Source organism: Rutilus rutilus, assembly GCF_951802725.1.
Source record: "Rutilus rutilus genome assembly, chromosome: 6".
Lineage (NCBI taxonomy): Eukaryota > Metazoa > Chordata > Actinopteri > Cypriniformes > Leuciscidae > Rutilus > Rutilus rutilus.
In genome coordinates, this window is record NC_140214.1 from 10,151,784 (window position 1) to 10,174,653 (window position 22,870).

Below are 22,870 nucleotides of genomic sequence, written 5' to 3' on the forward strand. Positions count from 1 at the left end.
GTCTCGATTATCACCGGAAGACGACGCGACATGACAGACAAATGAGTGAGCTTTTAACAATCTCAGCACTTTACTCAACGCTCTGCCTCTTTTTCTCTTTCCTTCTCTCTCTCTCCCTCGCTCTCTCGCTCTTTGCCTTCCACCTGTCCTCTAGTCACCCTCCTCCTCTTTTTAATTTCCTTCATCCACCTTTCGAGTCACTCTTTTTCCTTTCTCTATTTTAACATGCTTCGTGGCACAATAAATACTGCTGTGCCAAACAAGTAAAATAAGTTATATAAGAATGGTGTAAATGCAGTAAACAAGTAGAATTAGCAAATAAAAAAGGAGCATGGTGTATAAAAAAATATTAAAATAAAGATAAGAAAAAAATGTTATAGTATTAAAATAATAAACGAATAAAGCAAATATGAACAAATAATACAAGTTAAATATTTTATTTAGCAAATGATAAAATAAATAATAACAGCAAAAAATTAAAGTGAAAATAGGGGGAACAAATTCTAGTATTAAAAAAATTAACAATCAATAACAAATAAAATAAAACAAGAGTCAAGCAAGCTATTAAAGGGGATAACAATGAAATGAAAACCATATTTGCCCATAATAGTGCTGCTGTGCCTAAGTTTAGTGACTTCATTCTGAAGTCATCTACCTCTCTCTCGCTCTCTCTCTCTCTCTGAACGCTCTCTGGATAATGAGACATGACACACCAGGACTGGCCTTAATGTGAAGACGGTACTTATGAAATAATGAATAATGGAATGAATGAGGAAAGAAGGTAGAGGAGAGGAAAGGCGAGCAGGCCATATGCTTTTGTTCCTCATCTTCTCGTCCTTCCTGTTGCGCCCCCCGCTCTCGCTCCCTCTGCTGTCATTTTGAGAGGGACATTAGCGCTGTGAATATTTGATGGAGTGTTGTTCATTTTGTATGAACTATCTGCTCTCCCACAGTTCAGAGCAAAATAGTAAAAGATCTGAAGCCCTGCCTGTGCATGCATGTTTTTTTATGCATTTTTAAAAATTGTATGACATTCTCATGTCGCTGTTTACTAATGTGTATATGTGTGTGTGAATGCATGAATGTTTTTCTGTAGGTTTGGGCCTGGAAGGAGAATGTGTGGGAAAAAGAGAGAGGGACGCTGTTGGAGAGGTACACAGTGGAGCAGAGCAGACCTGCATCACAAGGGGGCGCCGTTCTGTCCACGCTCACCATCAATAATGTCATGGAGTCAGACTTCCAGTCCACTTACAACTGCACGGCATGGAACGCCTTTGGACCTGGAACCATGATCATCACCCTAGAGGAGACAGGTCAGAAAAAAACACTTTGTGGCAGATGCAGTATAATGTTATTGACCTCTCTCAATCTCTCTCTCTGTCAGATATAGTGTCTGTAGTAGGTATAATGTCTATCTCTCTGTCTCTCTCTGTCTCTTTCTCTCTCTCACACACACAAACACACACGCAAAGAGATATATACTGTCCGTTGGTATCTTTCTTTCAGTTATATAAGTCATGTACATATAATATCTGTCACTTTCTCAGATATAGTGTCTGTAGGTGTCTTTCTCTCAAATACATAACGGCTGTGCTGTAGATTTAATACCTGTTTCTGTCAGATAAAGTGACTGTAGGTGTCTATCTCTCAGATATAGAGGCCTATAGATATATTACCTGTCTCTCTCTAAGATATAGTGTCACTCTGTAGGTGTATTTCTTTCAGATATATATGGCCTATAGGCACAATACCTGTCTCTCTCTCTGATATAGTGTCTGCAGAGGCGGACAGAGTACACAGCTTCATTACTTGAGTAAAAGTACAGTACCCTTAGCAAGTAGCAAGTACCCTTGCTAAATTTTACTCAAGTACAAGTAAAAGTACTACAGTCAAATGTCTACTTAAGTAAAAGTACTAAAGTACTTGTTTTTAAAAGTACTTGAGTATCAAGAGTACAAGAGTACATTTTCTAAATATTGCATTACTACTGCCACAGTGCTTACATTGGTAAACACAGCAAACACTTGAAGCGAAAACTATCATTAACTTGTTCAGAAAATTTAAATAGTCTGGCGAGGTGGGGCCACTGGTTGGCACATTCCCGGGATGCAATATTTTTTTTCCCAGGATGGTAGGGGGAAGACTCATGAATATTCATTAGGGAAGTCATCCCTGATTGGTCTGATGACCTACCCCTAACCCCACCCCTAAACCTACCCGTCACTGGGGTTAAGACCAATCAGGGATGACTTCCCTAATGAATATTCATGAGTTTTCACCTACCATCCTGGGAAAAAAATATTGCTCCCGGGATGGACCTGCTGCGTCTTCATCCATTGTTTCGTCCATGGTTTCGTCTCTTATCTAAATCTGACCATGGAGTTGACTTTGGCGGAAAGCTGAAGGTGATTGCTGATAGGCTGTCCCAATCAGTGGCGCCTGCACAATCCAATCACATTTGAGAGGGAAACAACAAATTAAGGGTTTCCAAGAATTTTCTTTTTTCCTTCGTTTTTTTTTTTTTTTTTTTTAAGAAGTAACGGGTACTCACAGTTATGGATAGAAATGTAGTGGAGTAAAGAGTACAATATTTGCCTCTCAAATGTACTTGAGTAAAGTCATGAGTACTCCCCAAAAATGATACTCGAGTAAAGTACAGATCCCTCAAAATTGTACTTAAGTACTGTACTCAAGTAAATGTACTCCGTTACTGTCCGGCTCTGAGTGTCTGTAGGTGTCTTCCTTTCAGATATTGTGTCCGTTAGTGTCTTTCTCTCAGTTATAATGCCTATAGATATAATTTACATTTACATTTAATCATTTAGCAGACGCTTTTATCCAAAGCGACTTACAAATGAAGAGAGCAATAGAAGCAATCAAACTAACAATAGGGCAACAATATGCAAATGTCATGACCAGCCTCAGCTAGACCAGCGCAGCACACGTAGCAAGGATTTTTTTAAGTTAAGTGTTAGTATTAATGAGTCAAATGTTGGTGAAAGAGACGCGTCTTTAGTAGATTCTTGATTATGGCTAAAGACTCAGCAGCTCGGGTTGAGTTAGGCAGGTCATTCCACCAGCTTGGACCAGTCGAGGTGAAGGTCTGTGAAAGATATAGGAAGGGCCTGATCCTCCTAATGTTGTATAAGGCAAATCTCCAGAACCGGCAGTTCAAACAATGTAGTCTGTGAAGTTCAATTGATCATCAATCACAACTCTAAGGTTCCTGGCTGTCCTGAATGGAGTTATTATGGTTGATGAACCTAGCTGAATGGAGAAGTTGTGATGGAGTTCTGGGTTGGCCGGGACCACAAGCAGCTCTACCTTTGTAAGGTTGAGTTGGTGGTCCTTCATCCAGCAAGAAATGTCTGTCAGGCATGCTGAGATGTGAGCATCTACCTTCAGATCCTGAGATGGATGGAATGAGAGGTAGAGTTGTGTGTCATCAGCGTAGCAGTGGTAGGAAAAGACATGTCTCTGAATGACAGATCCTAGTGATGACATGTAGATGGAGAAGAGAAGTGGTCCAAGCACCGAGCCTTGAGGCTCCCCAGTAGTTAGACGTAATAATACCCGTATATAACAAATAATAATAATTAAATATAGTACCTGTCAGAAATAGCATTTGTAGATATTATGGCTGTTTCTTTCTCATATAACATCTGTAGGTATTTTCCTGTCTCTCTCTCAGAAATAGTGGCAGTAGATATTATATCTGTCTTTGCTTCTCTGTATAGCATCTGTAGGTTATAGAAGTGTCCGTGTTTAATAAATGTCTCTCTCTCTCTCAGGTATAGTGTCTGTATGTTTTATACCTGTCTCTCTCTCTCAGATATAGTGCCTGTAGGTGTGATAGCAGGTGGATCTGTTGGATCTTCCATTTTGCTTCTGCTCCTCCTGTTTGCTCTGATATTCTATCTGTATCGACAACGCAAAGGCAGTGAGTACACTGTGTATATCTATGTTGCTCTGTGTGTGTGCATCTGTGTTTCACGGTCATTTGTTTGTGATGAAGTTGTCCAATTTATCATTGGGCTTCAGATTCCAAGACAAAAAATCTACTCGTGCATTAAAAGGCAGTGCTCTGGAAATCAAATTAGTGGATGATGCTTGATTGTAGTTTGGAGCCCCCGTGTGGCTAGAAGACAGAAAAGAAAAAAGCCTGTGAAAAACATGTCAGGGTCATATTTCACCCTGAAATGGAGAGGAAAATATGATAAATTATATTTTTAAATAATATAATAATATATAAGTTATATTTATTTATTATTTTCAAAAAGAAGTCTATTTTTAAGACCATATATTTTTTTTATTGAGGCATTTTCTTTGCATTATAAATTATTGTCATGACAATTAAATAATGCACACACTTCCCTCACCAGTTGTGTGAAATGAAAAAGTTATATATTTGCGAACATAAGTTTATAAATTTCTTTTTAGATTAAACTATGCTGATTTTAAACAAATGATTTTGTCCAAAAACGAGAATCGTCATCGATGAGAATTGTAAACTTAAAAGTCAAGAAACATTTCAGTATTGACCATTTGACAAAAGTGAACATTTTCAACAGGCTTTAATAGATTCACCATTTACTTAAAAATGGTTTATGTATTTTGTTTTTTAATTGAAACTTTTATATCAGCTATTATCAAATACAAAATATCTGATAACGTGATAAAGATTTATGTGCCCTAACTTTTATAGAACAGACTGCTAACACAAAGGTTGTAGGTTCAGTCTGAGGTAACAATAAAATGACTGAGACATTGATAAAACATGATATGAGGCATTGTGTCAGTGATCTGTTATGTTTCCAGGTCGTCGTGGAGTCACGCTGAAGCCAGACATTAAGGTGGAAACGGTCAACAAGGAGACGCACAGTCTTGAGGAAGAGGCCGCCAGCGCTTCCACAGCCACTCGAATGGTAAAGGCTATGTATTCTGTGAGTATCTATAGCATAAACTAGACTGTCAGGCTGTCTAATTTAACATCGTTTAGACTAAATCTGACATACTATTTTGTTACTATAAAATATAATAAAATAAAGACTTCTAAAATGTTTCTAAAAAAGAAAAGAAATTGAGGGTGATAGGATTGGTTAGTTCACATCGATGTTGCAAACGTGGCATTGTTATGTTTTATCCTAACAATAGAGACGCATGACGAGACATTTTGTCAGGCACTTGGTTTCTGCCACGTTGTGCTGGTTAGCCCTGCCCACAGTTAAATCTCATTGGCCGAAAATCCTGCTTCACGTACACAACTGTTCAAAAGTTTGGAGTTGGTAGTATCTTCAGTCTCTTCAGGCTGCATTTATTTGATAAAAATTAAGTAAAAACAGTGATATTGTGATTTTTTTTTTTTTTTTTTTACAATTTAAATTAACCATTTTCTATTTGAATATATTTTAGAATGTAATTTATTCCTGTGATGCAAAGCTGAATGTTCAGCATCATTACTCCAGTCTTCAGTGTCACATGATCCTTCAGAAATCATTCTAATATGATGACTCAAAATGTCTTATTATTATCAATGTTGAAAATGGTTGTGCTGCTTAATATTTTTCTAGAAACTGATACATTTAGTCAGGATTCTTTGATTAATATAAAGTTCAAAAGAACAGCATTTATTTGAAATAGAAATCTTTTGTAACATTATAAGTGTTTTATTATAAATTGATCAATTTAATGCACTTTTGCTGAATGAGAGTATTAATTTCTATTAAAAAAAAAATCGTACTGACCTCAAACTTTTGAATGGTAGCAGCATATGAAATATCAAATATGTTGCAATTGTTTTTTCAGATGACCTTTCAGTCTGACTGAAATCCAACTATTAAAGTGCATGTAAATGTACTAGTGAGTTTAGGAGGCGCTATAGTAAGAATCTCTATAGAGTAACGACAGCCTCTTTTAGAGCTTTGTGAAGTGTCAGGTCTGTTGGGCCATTTCTGCTTAATTTTATCCATAACTGTAAAAGAGAAAATGACTGATGGTGAAAGACTTTCTTGCCATCACAAACTAAAGAACATCTGTTCTTCACCAACTCTGATAAAGCTGATATCCTGTTTTCCTCCCTCTCTCTCTCCTTCTCTTCCTCCCTCTCTCCGTGTGTGTGTTTTGTCGTTTGATGGTTTAGTTTCTTCCCTCTGTCTCCCTCTCTCCCTCCACCCAGCCCTTCAAAGATGACATGGACCTGAAGCAAGACCTCCAGAGCGACACACAGGAACCCAAGGTGGAGGAGTATGAGCCCAAGGTAAGAAACAGAGCAGGTGCATATGGACATAATGCTACACTTAAAGGTGAAGTGTGCAATATTTTTTGAATTCCAGTTTACTGTTTATTGTGCCAGTTTAATATGCAAAGACAATGTGAAGTAGGTTGATTGGCGCTATCAAAGCTCTCAAATATCAATGTTTAAGCACCTAAGCAGCAATATTGGCTCAACCAATACTGTGAGATTAGGGCGGGCTATCTTTTTTCCTGACCAATAGCAAATGAGGTGAGTTTTCTGAAAGGTGTCGTTATTTTTCCAATTCCGTTTACTGATGCTAGTGGTGCAGAAATAACACACTTTACCTTTAATGTTAAACACACACAGAGGAAGTATTTTAGCTTCTGTCCAACATCTTTTACCAGACAAGAAACTATTTTTGTATTATATTCCAATGGATGCACTACTGCTCAAAGGTTTGGTGTTAATAAGATTTTTTTAGTAATGGTAGTGTCTAGATATATAGAGGTTTCCACACACCTATACAGTGTAAATAAACCAGACACATACCCTAACTAGTGCATCACAGTGAAATATTATATGTTTGTCATTTCAGGATCCCACTAATGGCTATTACAATGTTCGAGCTACTACGACACATGATGAGGTCCGTTCTTCTACCCGTTCCCTGCTGTACCAGGAATTCCGTCCACCGAATCCCGCTTCAGTTTCGGCAGCAGCCGCCGGCCCAGTGGCCAACATTCACCCCGCGCCCCCGGGCCGCTACGAGCCCCGCCCCACTTCCCGAATGGCTCACAACACATACGCCCATTTTAACACCATTGCCAGGGCGTCACAAATCCAAGCCCCGCCCAACCCAGTCTCCAAAACTACAGACTATTCTGGAGACCGTGGCCTGCTGGAATCAACCAATCCGTTGGCTTTTGACAGCTACGCTTATTCAACAACACCTCAATACAGGTTAGGCTTTGCTCCGCCTTTGGAGGCAGGACCAGCCTATGAAATGTATCCTACAGGACAGGGGGCGGGGACGAGCCAAGACGCTAATGTGGGAAAATACCCCAGCTCCGCCCAATTTCCATATTCAACCCCGCCCACAGAATACTCTCAGAGACACACGCAAAGAATGCAGACTCATGTGTGAAACAAACACGCTTTTCCCCACAAAAAAGCACTTCCTTTGACGCAAATACATGGTACACTACACACTCTCATTTTTACACAGTCTTACAGTCCAAAACTCTCTCTCCAAGATAACTATATGCAAACACACACACACTGCGTTTTCTACCTTTACAACAACATGATTGAGAAAAAAGTGCCAAATTACTAAATGACTGCAGCATAGGAGGAAAACACAAGAGGTCACAGTATTGAGCGGAGAGAAAGCATGTCAACTGTATCATCTTTCCCTCTTCTTTCCAAAATTTCTTTGAAGAGGGGTTGAAGCAGCAAAACCAATCCTCTAAAATCTCAACTGATGTCCACACCATAACGAGACAAAGTAGCCATTGGACGTTTTTTTTCCATGTGAATCAGTATTGGCTGTTTTTTTTATTTAAGAATAGCCAATAAAAGGCTGGAGGGCCCCAGAAGCCATCAGCTATTGGGTGTAAAGCCCAGTGAAAGCCTGATCGCTATGCATTGTAGTTGACAATGGACTCATTTAGATCTGTCCCATCACTAAACCTAATAAAATATGATGTGTAATAAATTATGGGAGTTGTGGGTATGCTCACACTGATTGTAAAATCTGCAATGTGATATCGCAGAACAAGTCACTCAGTTGAAGAATACCGCAGGTGTCATCAATCGCTTGTGTAATAATAACTCACCACTGCTCACACTGCCCGAGCTCCTGTAGGAATAGCTGTCCGCTGCCAGTTTGAACTCTTCTGATAGGACGGAGACGCGAGTATCTGGGTAAACGCCACCAGTGCTTTTAACTCTGAAAGCTCGAGTTTATGTAACATTTTAGGATTTTTTAAACAAATGGATGCTAGTGTCAAAGTGAGCTTAAGGACTCTTCTCTGAACACACGCTCTGCCTCCTTCCAAGAAAACCTCACGAGTATTTGAAGCTTTGTGTTTCTATGTGTGTGAGAGAGTGTTTGCTCGTGTGATGTGAAGGAAAAAACTGAATGTGATGAATCTCTTTCTCTGAAGTGTCCGTGTATTTGTCCTTCACACTTTCAAAGTAGAGTAGAGTGCTTTTTCATATTTGTATCTGAACTAAATTGCATTTGAAAGCGCTTTTATAGTATTTTTCTAAGATGGTGGCAAGGGGTCAGAGATTGAATGGCTTTTGGTATAAGCAATGTAAAGGAGAAAAGTGTTTGTTTTTAAACAAAATGTTTATGATCATGATTTGTACATTTGTCTAAATTCTGGAAAGGGATATTGAATCAGATCATCAGAGCAAAGTTTTAAATAATATTAAAATTGAAGAAATTTTGTCATTCAAATCCTGAATTTCTGTAAAATCTTTTTTTATGCAAAATAAAGGGCTTTTATTATGTAGGCTCAAAAACCATGGCAACTTTTGCTCTGCAGATGATCTCAGTTTGTGCAGAATATGTTTAAATCTGGCTTGATTTAGGCTAAATTTACAAGACTTGACCCTTGGTCTATATTAAACATTTTTGAACGTTCAAAATATGCAATGATCAATACAGTTCGGTCCAACCAATTAGAAACTCTAATCAGTTTTGTCAGAAGTACATTTTACAGTGAGCTGGTCTGTTTAAAAAAAGTTTGCAGGTGCACAGTTATGAAATGGCTTTACAGTAACCATGTTAGGTCTCTTGGTATTTCTGAGGCTTATTTGCCACCTTTACGTATGAGGAGAAGATGAATTTGATGATCAGATTCACATAGCGATGGAAAGGGAATGAATGTGCAATACTGTGTTTAAAGTGTGTGAATATGAGAGCATGTTTCAGTGTGACTCTTGAGATCCATTTCCTCATGCTTCTCTTAAAAAAAAAAGTACTTCATATTGTTTATTATTAACTCTATTTTTCATTTGTATGTTTTATTCATCTTTTTAAAATGTAAAAGAAAATAGAAAAATGACCCATATGTTTTCCCACAGCAACTTTTTGACAACTTTTTTTTTTTATGTGGTTATTTTTCCACAGTAATATCAAATAAAAACATTTCATAGTAACTCGTGTTGTCATACAGTAACAGCATCATACATGCTAAAACAAGTGTATTACATCAACAGGCATAAATACAGTGGGGACAAAAAAATGGGGATTCTAATTTAAATCTGGATATACAGTTAAAAATATGGAAAACAGAAACTTATAACATGTACATCTATAAAAATGTACAGTATAATAACAGCGGGGCTGCTCTTTATGCCTCAAACTCACTCTCAGCATTACTGTGGTGAAGGTCCACTGGGTCCAGACTCCAGATCATCTACTAGATAAGGTTCGTTCTTCTTCAGCAGTTTGTAAAATTCTGCTTTTACAGAATCTCCTCCAGAGTCGAGAGCATCAAACAAGAGTCTCATTTTCTTTGGTTGTGGTTCTACAGCTTTAATTGTTCTCCACGTTTCACCAGTAATCATCTTTTTGCTCTTCAAATTGTCAGCAATCGGCATCACTGATGAAACTCTCTGAATGAGTTCATCTCCGTGTGCATTCACAAATTCAGTTTCTGATTAAAACAAAAGATGATTTAAGTTAGTCTTCAGAAGAGTGTACAATATTTGCAAGACTAATACAGGAATAAACATGTAATTGAAATGTTCAGTATTAAAATCAGACCTGGGATCCTTCTGTGTTCAGGAGGTTCTACACCTTTACTTGGTTCTGATAATTAAAAAAAAATATTTAAACAAAAAGACATTTAAGATCACTGAGAAATCTGTTATCACAATCTTTTGAGGTCTCATTCCTTGCAGGGAATGAACCACTATCCTTCTGAGGACCAGCCTTAAAGGGATAGCTCATCCAAAAATGAAAATTCTGTCATCTGTAAATCATTTACACACCCTCATGTCGTTCCGAACCCGTAAGACTTTCGATATTCTTGCTGAAATCTGACAGATTTCTGTCCCTCCATAGACAGCAACGCAACAACCACGGAGGTTATGTCGGACTGTCATCACAAACTAGATCAGATTGCAATTTTTCAAAGATCAGTTCTCATCAGCAGCATTGTAATGTAACATTTTAAACAACACTGGTTCTGTGTTCTCGTTTTTAACTTAATTCACCATTTACAAATGGTCTTGTATAATTATTAATTAAGTACTATTATGGTTTTTAAGATGGAATTTCAATGTTGTTGAGGACACCCAAACGTAGTCCAATCTCAGTGAAATTTTGTTTTTATTTCTCATGAAGGGGAGATAACTGGGTGGCTGAGACCAGACAATTTCAAAAGTCCAAAAATAAGGACCATGCTAATTTTAATGCTTCAAAAAGTTTGGGAAAAAATTGCTATTGAAAAACGAATCCATATGAATTGAGCGGTTTAGTCAAAATTTTCTGATGAGACACTGTTATGAAGTTTGTTAAGAACTGGTAAAATAGTAATCACTGTGGGGCATCGATGAGAATGCACAAAAACTCCTTTTAGTTGCTTTTATTTTGATGGCTCAACATGTGGATCAAGGTGTGTGGTTAACTTGATGCACGCACACAGTCCACGTATCAAAAACCCAGTCAAGGCCATCACTGCCCTTAGGCCTCAACCACCATTCAAATGGCTTCCACCATGTCCATGTGCTCAAAGAGGAAGTGGGGTGACATATATATAACAGTCAGTATCGCCCTCTACTGGCTCAGTTCCTTTAGCCGCCCCCAAATTTGTCCCACAAATTTGCAATAACGTTAAACTAAGCATTACTGTTAGGGACAGCAGGGAGGCGTATCAGCCGACTAACTGGTCGAAGATATGTTCTGTCTTTCACTCTCACTTCTGCCGTGCGTATTCTTCCATCTTTACCATGATTCAACTTAATTATATGACCTACAGGCCAAAGTGCTCTAGGCAACTGGTGGTCCACCACTAGGACAACGGCATTTAACTGGAGTGCATCAGTGTCGGTTTGCCATTTTGCCCTGGTTTGTAAACTGGGTAGGTAATTTCTTATGAACTGTGACCAAAACCTATCAGCAAGGATTTGACAGGACCTCCATCTTCGTCGACTGAGAAGTTCACACTCATGATACATGACCTGCGGAAGTGAAGGGTCTCGCCGCCCCATCAGAAGAAAATTTGGGGTGACAGGATCGGCCACATTAGTGGACACATAACCCAAAGGTTTCGAATTTAGAATCCCCTCAATCTCAACTAGGACGGTGATCAAAACTTCGTGTGTTACGGTCTGTGAATTCAAGGTAACATTTAGAGCAGTTTTAATAGACCGAATCTCCCTCTCCCAAGAGCCTCCAAAATGTGGTGCATGAGGTGGATTAAAGAAAAATTTGATCTGGTACTCAGCTAATTTGTCTTTCAGGTCTGGGTGCAGGGCATTGAATGCATCTTTAAGTTTTCGTTCTCCCCCTTTAAAATTTGTTCCTTGATCAGAGAACAATTCGGCAGGCTTTCCCCTTCGGGAGATAAAACGTCTTAAAGACATCAAGAAAGAATCAATGTCAAGGCTGGTTAGAACTTCAATATGTACAGCCCTTGTGGTTAGACACTTAAACAGTATTCCCCATCTTTTCTCGTTTCTTCTGCCCAATTTGACAATAAGTGGCCCAAAACAATCCATCCCTGTAGAGAAGAAAGGTGGTTGATGTAAACGTAAACGTGCTGGAGGTAAATCTGCCATTCGTGGACACTCTGCACAACTACGTTGTTCTTTTCTCACAGCCTCTCTTCCTCTGAGAATCCAGTATTTCCGAATCCAAAACTATTGGATGAACTGCCTCTGATTCCAACTGAGTGCAATTACGCAGTCGGCCTCCCACTCGAATTACTTGCATTACTGTATCAAATTCTGAGGCTAATGTTACCAAACAACTTGATGATGACAGAGATTTTCCATTGCTAAGACTTTGAATCTCTTCAGGGAAACTGTCTCCTTGTGCAGATCTTAAAATCATTCCGCCTGCTGATACTCCTCAGCAGAGGGACTTCGATTCTCTATGGAGGCCGCCCCATGAAGGGATTTTGCGGTAGTATAAACTAGATCCTTGAAGCTGTCAGCTTGTGAAGGTTCTGGAATTGAATAGCATGAGACTGCAGTTAGATTCAGACAAGTGATTGGGTTACGCAGTTCGTCTGTGTCATCATTTATCAAAGCTGAAGGATTTCTTGGCCAGTATTCTGGCGACAAATACAGGAAAGGGGGACCTTTGAACCACCTACTGTCTTCCCTAAGATCCTGTAGGGTCCGTCCTCTTGTAACATCATCTGCTGGATTATTCAATGAATCTACATAATGCCAATCTTGGGAGTCAGTCAGTTCTTGAATTTCAGCAATTCGGGTTCCAACAAATACCTTGAAATGACATGAATCAGACTGAATCCAAGTCAACACAGTTGTAGCGTCTGTCCATAAATGAATTCCAGATATTTTAATAGTAAGCTCTTTCTTTAACAGGTGGGCAAGTTGGGCTCCTGTCAATGCTGCACATAATTCCAATCTTGGCATTGATAGCTGCTTTTTTGGTGCAACTCGTGAGCGTGCGGTTAAGAATGCTACCTCTACCCGTTTTAGAGGATCTTCTGTTCGCAAGTATCCCACACATCCATAGGCACGTTCTGAAGCATCACAAAATATGTGAATTTCTTGCACACAATCAGTTTGATCCATTTCAGCACTCACGTAACACCGGGGAAGTCGGATCTCATTCAAGTGTTGTAGCTCACTTTCCCATATCTTCCAAGCCTCTAAGAGGTCACCAGGGAGTAGAGGGACATCCCATTCTCGCTTCTTGTTCCACAACTGCTGCACGATTATTTTTGCCCTTGTAGAAAAAGGAGTGATGTATCCAAGAGGGTCATATAAACTGGCGATCATTCTGTAAATATTTCTCATAGTGATGGGGGATGATTTTGGTGTGTAAGACTTGTACATCAAGGTATCTGATTGACACAGCCACCGTAGCCCTAAAGCAGGTTCTTGAGGATCCATATCACTCTGATTAAGCCAGTGTTCACCACTCTGAGATAATACTTCATTCGGCAGATGATGAATGATACCCGCAGCATTACTAGCCCACTGTCTTAGCTCAAAACCTCCTTCAGCAAGTAGCTTCCTCATTTTGTCCACAAGAGCTCGGGCTCTCTCAATTGAAGAAAAGCTCTGTAACCAATTGTCAACATAGAAGTGCTGCTGGACAGCTTTGCATACATCTTCTGACTGACCTTGTTCAATGACATGCTGCTGCAGTGCATAAGTGGCACAACATGGTGAACAAGTTGTGCCAAAGGGAAGTACTTGCCACTCATATACACTGGGTTGGGTTTCCCTCAAAAGATCACGCCACAAGAATCTCAAGATTGGCTTATCTGCTGGTAACAACCTCACCTGGTGAAACATCCCTTTAATATCGCTACTTATAGTGAAAGAATGCTCTCTAAAACGCAGCAGAATACCCAAAAGGGATGAACTTAGGTTTGGTCCTGGTAAGAGTAGCTCATTCAAATTGTGTCCCTGATATGAAAATGAACAATTAAACACAATTCTGTTCTTTCCATTGTGTGTTACCATATGATGAGGGATAAACCAGGATTCTTTGGGGCATTCCTTTTCTCTGGTAACTTTAGTTGCATATCCTGCATGCTCAAGTTTGGCAATCTCTGCATTATAAGCAGCAGCACGTTCTGAATCTTTGATGAGACGCTTCTCCGTATTACGAAGGTTAGCCAGAACTGCTTCAGGGGGTGCTGATAGAGTGGGCATGTTCTTTACACGTAGTAAAGGAGTAGCATATCTCAGAACCCCGTCCACATCTACTCTAACTGTTCTAGCTTGCAGGTGGTCCATGGCCTCTTGATCCTGCTTAGATCTGGTAACAAGTTTTTCACTTCTGTATGGCAATACATCCAGTTGCCACAACTTTTCTACTTGATGGTAGATTTCAGATGATGGAGAAACATTTGAAGTGAAAAAACAAGAAGTTGCAGTACCAGTATGTAGAAGACCTTTGACTGGACCCTGTAGCGTCCATCCAAGTTTCGTTCTGACTGCTGCAGGACCTCTAGGCGGTCCTAGTCTCACTGGCTGTACAGGAGTTATCAAGTGTGGATTATCTGACCCAATCAGTATGAGTGGTCTGACATTAGTAAAATGAGGTAAGGGCAATTTCCTAAGATGGTTATACTGACGCTGAAGTCTGGTTATTGGGTAAGTATGTTCAGCCAAACCTAACTGAGTTGCAGTAAATGCTTTCTTGATTGTGTAGACTGTATTTGGCTGGTTAATAGAAGACAGACAGATAGTCACTGAAGAGCCCTGCAACACTCGCAGATCCTGTCTCACGGTTCTCAGTGTAATACTTTCTGGATCACCTTGTAACTTTAACTTCTCTGCTGCTTCTTGAAGGAGAATCGTCCTCTCTGAACCATCATCCAATATAGCATAGGTTTCCAACGTGTGATTACCATTACGTAAGAGCACTTTACTGATCTTCAACAAAACTTGGCTACATCCAGCTCTCCGATCAAGGTAAAGAATGTCAGTTGGAATAGAGCTTACTAGACCATAAGTTGCTGTAGTTAAGCTCTCTGCAGGCTTAACATTTACTTCATGCAATGCTTGAACATGTTTACCTTTGCAGATGTCACATGTGATTCTCAGACGACATTGGGCAGCTTGGTGTTGAAATCCACATTTCCAACAGCGGTTGTTGGACTTTATCCAATACTTCTGCTCTGTAGTAAGCTTAATGAAGTTGACACATTGATCCAAGAAATGCATATTGTTGCAACAGTAGGAGCAATACGTTTTCGACTTCCCTTGTGGTTGAGGCATTGATTTCTGCTCAGAAGTGTTGTAGGTCGAACCAAGAAGCACAGTCGTTGACTTACTCTTCATCTTAAAACTCTGACGCTCTCTTTGCTTGGTACCTCCTTTCCAGGGCTCATGTGAACACTCGAACACTTCCTCTTGTATCTGTAAATCATATTCGAGCCAATCTGCAAAATCCAGAAGGGATGGTACTCCTCTCTTCAAAGGGTAGAGATATCGTCTAAAGTTAGCTCGAAAGTCATATGGTAGCTTGTTTGCTAACCTAGCTACATGTGACCCACAATAAAGTTCGACATGGCCTTCATCACCCAGTTGCTCTAACATCCCAACCAATGCTCGTACTCTCAATGCGAATTTGCGGAATCCAGTAGGATCACCATTCTGGACAACAGGTCCATCCATTAATCCAGCAATTCGACGTAGAGCAAGCTGATGGGGCTGACCATAATGTTGAATAAGTGAAGCCATTGTATCTGAGTAAGGGTAATAGGAATTACAATAAGAATCAGCTATCAAAAGTGCCTCTTCAAACTTCAAATGATCCAGTAAAATCTGGTACTTAAATTGCTCTGTGGCATCTTGTGGAAGGATATTCTCCAATGATATCCTAAGTCTAGCAAACTCTCTTGGGTCATCAGATGTAAAATCAGGGATGGACGGCTTGGGTCCCCGATATGTCATCTCTTGTACACCAGCTTGGTTATTAGAAAAACTGTAGTATCTGTGTGGAGGCACTGGTGGAGGCCTAGCATCTCGTCTTACTGGTCGACAACTTGGTGCCATGTAAGGTAAATTACAATAATCAGAGTCTGGATCCTGATAACTTGGAGTAGATGGGACTGGTAACCTCTGCATTTCAAGTCTGCAAATGCGGTCTCTGAGATCTTCCATCATACCAAGCTCTGTTTCTTTAGAAAGACGCAACTCTTTATTATAAACTCTTATCGGAGGAGGTGGCAGTGGCCATTCTTCTTCGACGGCTGCTGGCTGATACACTGATAGAGGAGAATTCTCTTCTGCTACCTCCCTAGGCTGTGAAGTACGTTCAAAGGATAATGTTTCTGCTGAATTTGGTGTTGGCAACACCCCATCTTGGTCCAGCTGCCTTTGTAGCTCTGATACAGTCCGTTGCAGTCTTTTATTATCCTCTTGCATCCGATGAAAGGAATCTGCCATAGACTGAGAATACTGTGAGGTAATCTGTGGTGAACTCTTATGAATAGGTGTCTGTTCAACAGGGGGGTCTTCATCCACTGTGCTCCAGTTAGTTAATGTTGAGAAATGAGAGAAAGATCCCTTCTCTTTAGCTCTCTGCATTGATGTTTGTTCAATTCTCTCATCAGGAACAAGTCGACGATTTACTGCTGATGGTAATTCCACCTCATATTGACTCATCCATGTGGGTGGGCGAATTAGCCGCTTTGGACGAACATCAGCTGGTCGGTGATCTCTACCCCTTGCTGCATGTGCCATCTTAATCCACAGCAATTATCCAGCTCCGGCTCGAAGGACCAATTGTTATGAAGTTTGTTAAGAACTGGTAAAATAGTAATCACTGTGGGGCATCGATGAGAATGCACAAAAACTCCTTTTAGTTGCTTTTATTTTGATGGCTCAACATGTGGATCAAGGTGTGTGGTTAACTTAATGCACGCACACAGTCCACGTATCAAAAACCCAGTCAAGACCATCACTGCCCTTAGGCCTCAACCACCATTCAAATGGCTTCCACCATGTCCATGTGCTCAAAGAGGAAGTGGGGTGACATATATATAACAGTCAGTATCGCCCTCTACTGGCTCAGTTCCTTCAGAACAGACACAATTGGTTTATGAACATTTAATTTAGGGTAAAATATCTTCATTTGTGTTCTGAAGAGGAACAAATGTTACAGGGTTTGGAACGACATGAGAGTGAGCGATAACATTTTCTATTTTTGGGGTGAACTAACCCTTTAAAGGTGGGGTAAGCGGTTTTTCAAAAACATAGACAATGTTAATATTTGAAATCAACCCAAACAAACACACCCTTCTCTTCAATGCTCTGCCTCCAAAACTCAGCTTCCAATCCTAACCGCCCTGCTCCGAGTCGGTCTCTAACCCAGATTCCCTGGCATGAGAAGCGTGTGCACTAACAGTGACGTTAAACACCGCATTCACTAACAACAGTCGTCACTAGCTGGCCTCCGTTACGCATGCAATCCAAGAGTGGATGTCTGTTTATCATAGCAGATGCTTCACGAAAAATAAAGCGCAGATGATGAACGAGTGACAAGGAAGCGCAAAAAATTTAACGACAGTACAATAGTAATTACAAAGAATTTGTTGTTAGTTGCCAACAGCACAGCAGCTCCAGACAAACAATGAGCCGAATCAAAGCCTCCGTGTCTGTTTTCAGGCCTTTTCCGCTTAGCTCTCTCCAGCACTGGAAAGCTTTTTTAATATTAACGCGGGTCCTAAAGTTCTTGCCCAGTTATAACCCTTCCTTTCATTGTTTTCTTCTGAGCTTTTCTCTTTTATATTGTGTCAAATCTCTATTTCTGCAGTCTTTCTTCAAATCTCCCTCTTACTCATTTTCTCTCCTCAACTCCTCACTCCCTAATGCTGATTGGCTACACATGTTTGTTTTTATTTGTTCATGTGTTAGTCCAACTAACTTTCAAACAGCATTTTTCAAATACCGCTTACCCCACTTTAAGCTTTATCTACTAGGCCACAAAATGTCTCCGGTTACTATCGTAACCTCGGTTCCCTGAGAGGCGGGAACGAGACATTACGTCAGCGTGACGTATATGGGAACTCCTCCCTTCTCCACTTTTGCCGAAGTCTTATGGGCTAACGCCAGCTGGGGACAGCTGGCCAATTGACGAAGCATGCAAATACTGACAGGTTCGTGGGCAGTATAAAATGCATGGGCGCGGCAATTACGTCAGAATATCTATCTATATAAAATAAATATCTTTATATATTATATTTATAACTTATGATATTTTTGCCATATCGCCCACCCCTACTTCAGGTGCAACTTCAACGATGACAGCGTGAAGAAAGATATTCTGACGTAATTGCCGCGCCCATGCATTTTATACTGCCCGCGAACCTGTCAGTATTTGCATGCTTCGCGTCAATTGGCCAGCTGGCGTTAGCCCATAAGACTTCAGCAAAAGTGGAGAAAAGAGGAGTTTCCATATACGTTACCACCTGGAAAGGGAACACAAAGATGAACAAAGTCTATTGTTCGGACTGTTCATGCAAATGAACCTGTTAAAAACTATTCACCAACAGTTCTTCAAAATAGAAATGGTTATTCTAGTTTTAATAGTTGTATTTATTTTAAATGTATCTGTTCAAGTTTAATGCTGTCACTTTTAATTATACTTCAATTTTTTTTCACCTGATAAATGTTGCTGATCACAAAATAAACTATAAATTTAGAGATATATTTGTTCCCTTAAAAAGCTCTAGGACATACTGTAGAAATGACATTTCTCACAGAGGAGTGTCTATCGATCAACTTAAAATCTCTCCCAAACTTTATTAAATCACTTACTCCTACACAAGCTTTTAACAACAGAATTGCATGACTTCTGTACCTGTAAGAAAGATTCGCCGTCTGTTCCATACTTCCTTCCCACCTTCTAAAATACCCAGTCTAACCTCCTTAATGTTGACATCCAGAAAAACTTCAAATGTGGGATGATAATTTGGGCCAAAATTACACTCAAATATTTCAGTCTGAAAACAAGAACACCAATATGAAGACAACATTATAATGTGGTTTTATAATTATAATTTTGAAAAACTGTGGTGACCAGTCTCAGAACTATATACATATGTATTTCCCTTATTTATATAATGGAATTCATATAATAAATATTGATTAAAAAAAGTAATTGGACATGTTATACATCAACTACCCCAAAATATTATTACACGCTGAAATTCAGTTGGAATTCAAATGTTATTCAATAAATATTGTTACCATTGGTTGCACTTCACATTCCTCTGGCTGACAACACAGACTGTATTTTTGGTAAGGAATGAGGTGACATTTTGAACTTGTCTCAATGTATTTTTTATCCCAATGCCTGCTCTGGACCTTGAGGAAAGGGGGCGGGGAGAGAGAGAGAGACAAAACACAAAAAGGGGTGAATTTACTTTAACATTTCTGCTACTTTTACACAATATTTTCAGTACAAACCTGCATCATATTCAAATCACCAAATGCACTATAGTTCAACAAGGAACTAACTAAATATATACAATGAATTGACATCACCACGGAAAGCAATAATAATAATAATAATAATGTCAATATTCAAAAGCAGTAATTATGCATATACACAAATATGTTCAATGTGTGTTTTATTTTATAATACTCTTTTAAATGGAAAGTGCATAAAAAAAAACAAAGGAACAATACGTTCAGATACCTCTGATACTGGAACATCCTCTGGAAGCAAGTGGATATTGAGTTTTTTCCTTTCAAGAGTTAGATTTCGAAGGAAGAGCAAAACCTGGCCTCTAATTGGGATGCCAAATATACTTTTTATCCAGACAAGGCCAAAACTGCTGAGTTCTCTGATGTCAATCATCAAATGAGTTTCTGTCACTTTGAGTGGCTGTATTATTTCTACATTACCCCAACGAAATGTGCCACAGCCAAACCATCCTTATTTTCCTCTGCAAAATACATTTAAAAATGTTGTTATTTGGTAAAATAAAGGTATTGTTTCCTAATTATACAGTAAAAGCACTTTGTGTAGAATGTTGGTCAATGCAATCATCAAGATCTCTCATCTCACTCCTTGCTAAATATTTACATACATATCCTCAGTAGATGCAGTTTCAAGTTATCTGATGTGTAAATTATCAGTTACTGTTACATAAATTCTTAACAGTCAACAACTGTGAAACATTAATATTTAGTATGTAGAAATACACATACCAGAAATTATTTCACAGTGTGGAAAGCGCAGTTGTGAGATTGAACCGTGAAAACAGTCAATGTTGTACAAGGGTCCGGCTGGCTGCATCTGACCCAAACCATCTAACACACGAGGATCCCATGAGACAGTTTTATACAGCACCTCTCCTTCACCCTCCATCACAAACACAAGGCTGGTCAGACTGCAACGAAACTGACCAGCATGTGGACACACAAACCTGGAGGACATAATATTAATTTTATTTTTAAACTTTATAAAGTCAAAACAGTATGCTTACATTCAAACAATGTCCAAAAATAAGATAAGTGTTCAATACCGGTATGTATTCTTGTGTTTGTCCTCATCATCTCCTTGAAGTAGTTCAGGTGTGAACACTTCTGCATCTTCTGAGGACTGAAATAAAGAAAAGTATAAAGAGTATATTTTATCCTCTAAAATGTCATGTTACAGTTTGTAAAAAATTAAATGTAAACATTCTGAATAATGGGATTACAAAATAGTGTAATTAAATGAAATACCGTACCACTGTTTTTAGTAGAATGTTTTATAGCTTCAAAATCATCTCCAGATTCAAAGTAATTAATTCACACATAAATATCACAAACAAAAAATAATAATTGTTATAACAAGAAAAACTAAGAATCCTCTTCAGCTTCTACTCACTGATTGTGCTAAAGATGATTCAGCTTTTGATGATGAGCAAGACCCAGAATCTGAACTCTCTCTTTCTGTCAGACAAAACACAATTCAAACACTTTAACACCATTAAGAACAAGTGAAACCATCAAGCATTTGTCCAAAATAAGAGTTATTCAAAAACGTTTTGCACACAATACAATTTTTTTTTCTAGATACAGCCAATTAAGTAGACTCATATGTTAGCCTACATAAAACATTTTCTTTGTACAACAACAAAGAAAATCAGATCAGATTTTATGAAATTACTGTTAGGAACATTACTGTAACTCAAAACTACATATTACATTGAGATTATTTTCTGTTTTCTGACTCCTAAAATTAACATATCCCAAAGCACCAAGTAAGAGTGAAAGTGGGATTTGTTAAATAAAACAAATTAATTAAATCAAGGTAAATAAACGTCTCGGTTACATATGTAACCCTCGTTCCCTGAGAGAGGAAACAGAGACGTCTCGTCGTGACCGACGATTTTGGGATAACAAGACTGGCAGGGACAGCAGGGCGGACTCTGCCGGGGGAGACACGGGCTTCATTAAGAGCTTGCCGTGGAACACGCATATGGAAACCTGCTGAAGGTCACACATATGGTCATCCAGGCCTAGAGCTGGTTCTCGAAGATACATCAGTCGTAGGCCTGGCACCAGACGCTCCGCAACGGCCGGACGCCATAGGGATGATCGGAGGACTCACAGGGTCTACTAAGAGGACTCTCTGGAGAATTCTAGCGCACTTGTGGGCACAGCAAGCCGACACTAACCCGGGGCCCCCTCGTGTCTCTGACCATTTTTCAGGTGAGAACACGGGAGGCGACCGGCTCCACACGAAGGCTATAAAACCTAGTGAACGTGTTGGGTGTCGCCCAGCCCGCAGCTCTACAGATGTCTGTCAGTGAGGCGTCCTGTGCCAGAGCCCAGGAGGATGCAACACTTCTGGTAGAGTGAGCTCGCAACCTGAGAGGACAGGGCACACCTTGTGCTTGGTAAGCCAAGGTGATGGCATCCACTATCCAGTGGGCCATCCTCTGCTTGGAGACAGCCTTCCCCTTCTGCTGGCCTCCGAAACAGACAAAGAGCTGGTCTGAGGTCCTGAAGCTTTGTGTCCGGTCTATGTACACTCTGAGTGCTCGGACGGGACAAAGCAAAGCTTGGGCTGGGTCTGCCTCCTCTTGGGGCAGCGCTTGCAGGTTCACCACCTGGTCCCTGAAAGGAGTGGTGGGAACCTTGGGCACATATCCAGGCCGGGGTCTCAATACCACGTTGGTGTCACCCGGCCCGAATTCCAGGCACGATTCATCGACCGAAAATGCTTGCAGGTCCCCTACCCTCTTGATGGAGGCCAATGACAGCAGAAGCAAAGTCTTCATAGTTAGAAGCTTTAAGTCAACTGACTGCAAAGGCTCAAATGGGACGAGCTGAAGTGCTCTTAGTACTAGCGTAAGGTCCCAAGAGGGTATGGAGGGAAGTCGAGGAGGATTTAACCTTCTTGCCCCCCTAAGGAACCTGACGACCAGGTCATGCTTCCCAAACGATTTACCCAGGATGGGGTCATGGTATGCAGATATTGCAGCAACATAAACTTTGAGGGTGGAGGGGGACAGCCTCCGCTCCAATCCTTGCTGCAGGAAGGAAAGCACGGCTCTGATCGAACATTTCCGGGGGTCTTCTTGGTGAGAAGAACACCACTCGACGAACAGGTTCCACTTCAGCGTATAAGCGTGTACCATGAACCGCTCCCCGAGTCCTCTTGGGACCCAGAGAGGAGAGAAACTGCTCTTTTATTGAAAACTTGGGTACCAAACAGCCAGCAGCAGAACAAAAGAAAACTGGAACAAAGGATTCTCCCGCCGGTCCTCCTCCGGGGGAGGGAGTGGTCCTGTTGCCATCTCCCAAGGAGCAGTACTCTCCACCTCTGGGTCGCCCGTCTCAGGGCCTCTTACCCTTTTTCTTCCCTCCTGCCGCGGCCGCGTCCGGCTCCTCTGTGCTGCTTTGCTGGTGGTTGCTGCGGAGGAGCAGAGGCGGACATGGTAGGGCGCCCTCGGCGAGGAG

At 40.2% G+C, this 22,870-nt stretch overlaps 2 protein-coding genes across 6 annotated transcripts in view; one reads left to right on the forward strand and one right to left on the reverse strand.

The window, feature by feature from the left end:
- Nucleotides 1-9,011, forward strand: part of kirrel1b (kirre like nephrin family adhesion molecule 1b) — a 42,781-nt gene extending 33,770 nt beyond the window's left edge. For 2 of the 5 annotated variants that reach the window (XM_084410696.1, XM_084410697.1), the window contains exons 11-15: nucleotides 1,097-1,313; nucleotides 3,833-3,940; nucleotides 4,819-4,943; nucleotides 6,140-6,256; nucleotides 6,831-9,011. In XM_084410696.1, the coding sequence (XP_084266822.1) occupies nucleotides 1,097-1,313; nucleotides 3,833-3,940; nucleotides 4,819-4,943; nucleotides 6,140-6,256; nucleotides 6,831-7,379 (1,116 nt within the window). In that variant the 3' untranslated portion in view covers nucleotides 7,380-9,011. The remainder of the gene's footprint in view (nucleotides 1-1,096; nucleotides 1,314-3,832; nucleotides 3,941-4,818; nucleotides 4,944-6,139; nucleotides 6,257-6,830) is intronic. The other 3 variants (XM_084410699.1, XM_084410698.1, XM_084410700.1) reach the window with 3 other exon arrangements.
- Nucleotides 9,012-9,191: 180 nt separating this feature from the next.
- The window catches only part of LOC311291562 (uncharacterized protein), a 178,831-nt gene continuing 165,152 nt past the window's right edge, over nucleotides 9,192-22,870 (reverse strand). Inside the window, 9 exon segments of the mRNA XM_084410623.1 lie at nucleotides 9,192-9,903; nucleotides 10,014-10,058; nucleotides 18,771-18,912; nucleotides 19,160-19,276; nucleotides 19,611-19,822; nucleotides 19,825-19,860; nucleotides 20,126-20,343; nucleotides 20,443-20,519; nucleotides 20,790-20,854. Of these exon segments, the coding sequence (XP_084266749.1) occupies nucleotides 9,623-9,903; nucleotides 10,014-10,058; nucleotides 18,771-18,912; nucleotides 19,160-19,276; nucleotides 19,611-19,822; nucleotides 19,825-19,860; nucleotides 20,126-20,343; nucleotides 20,443-20,519; nucleotides 20,790-20,854 (1,193 nt within the window). The 3' untranslated portion in view covers nucleotides 9,192-9,622.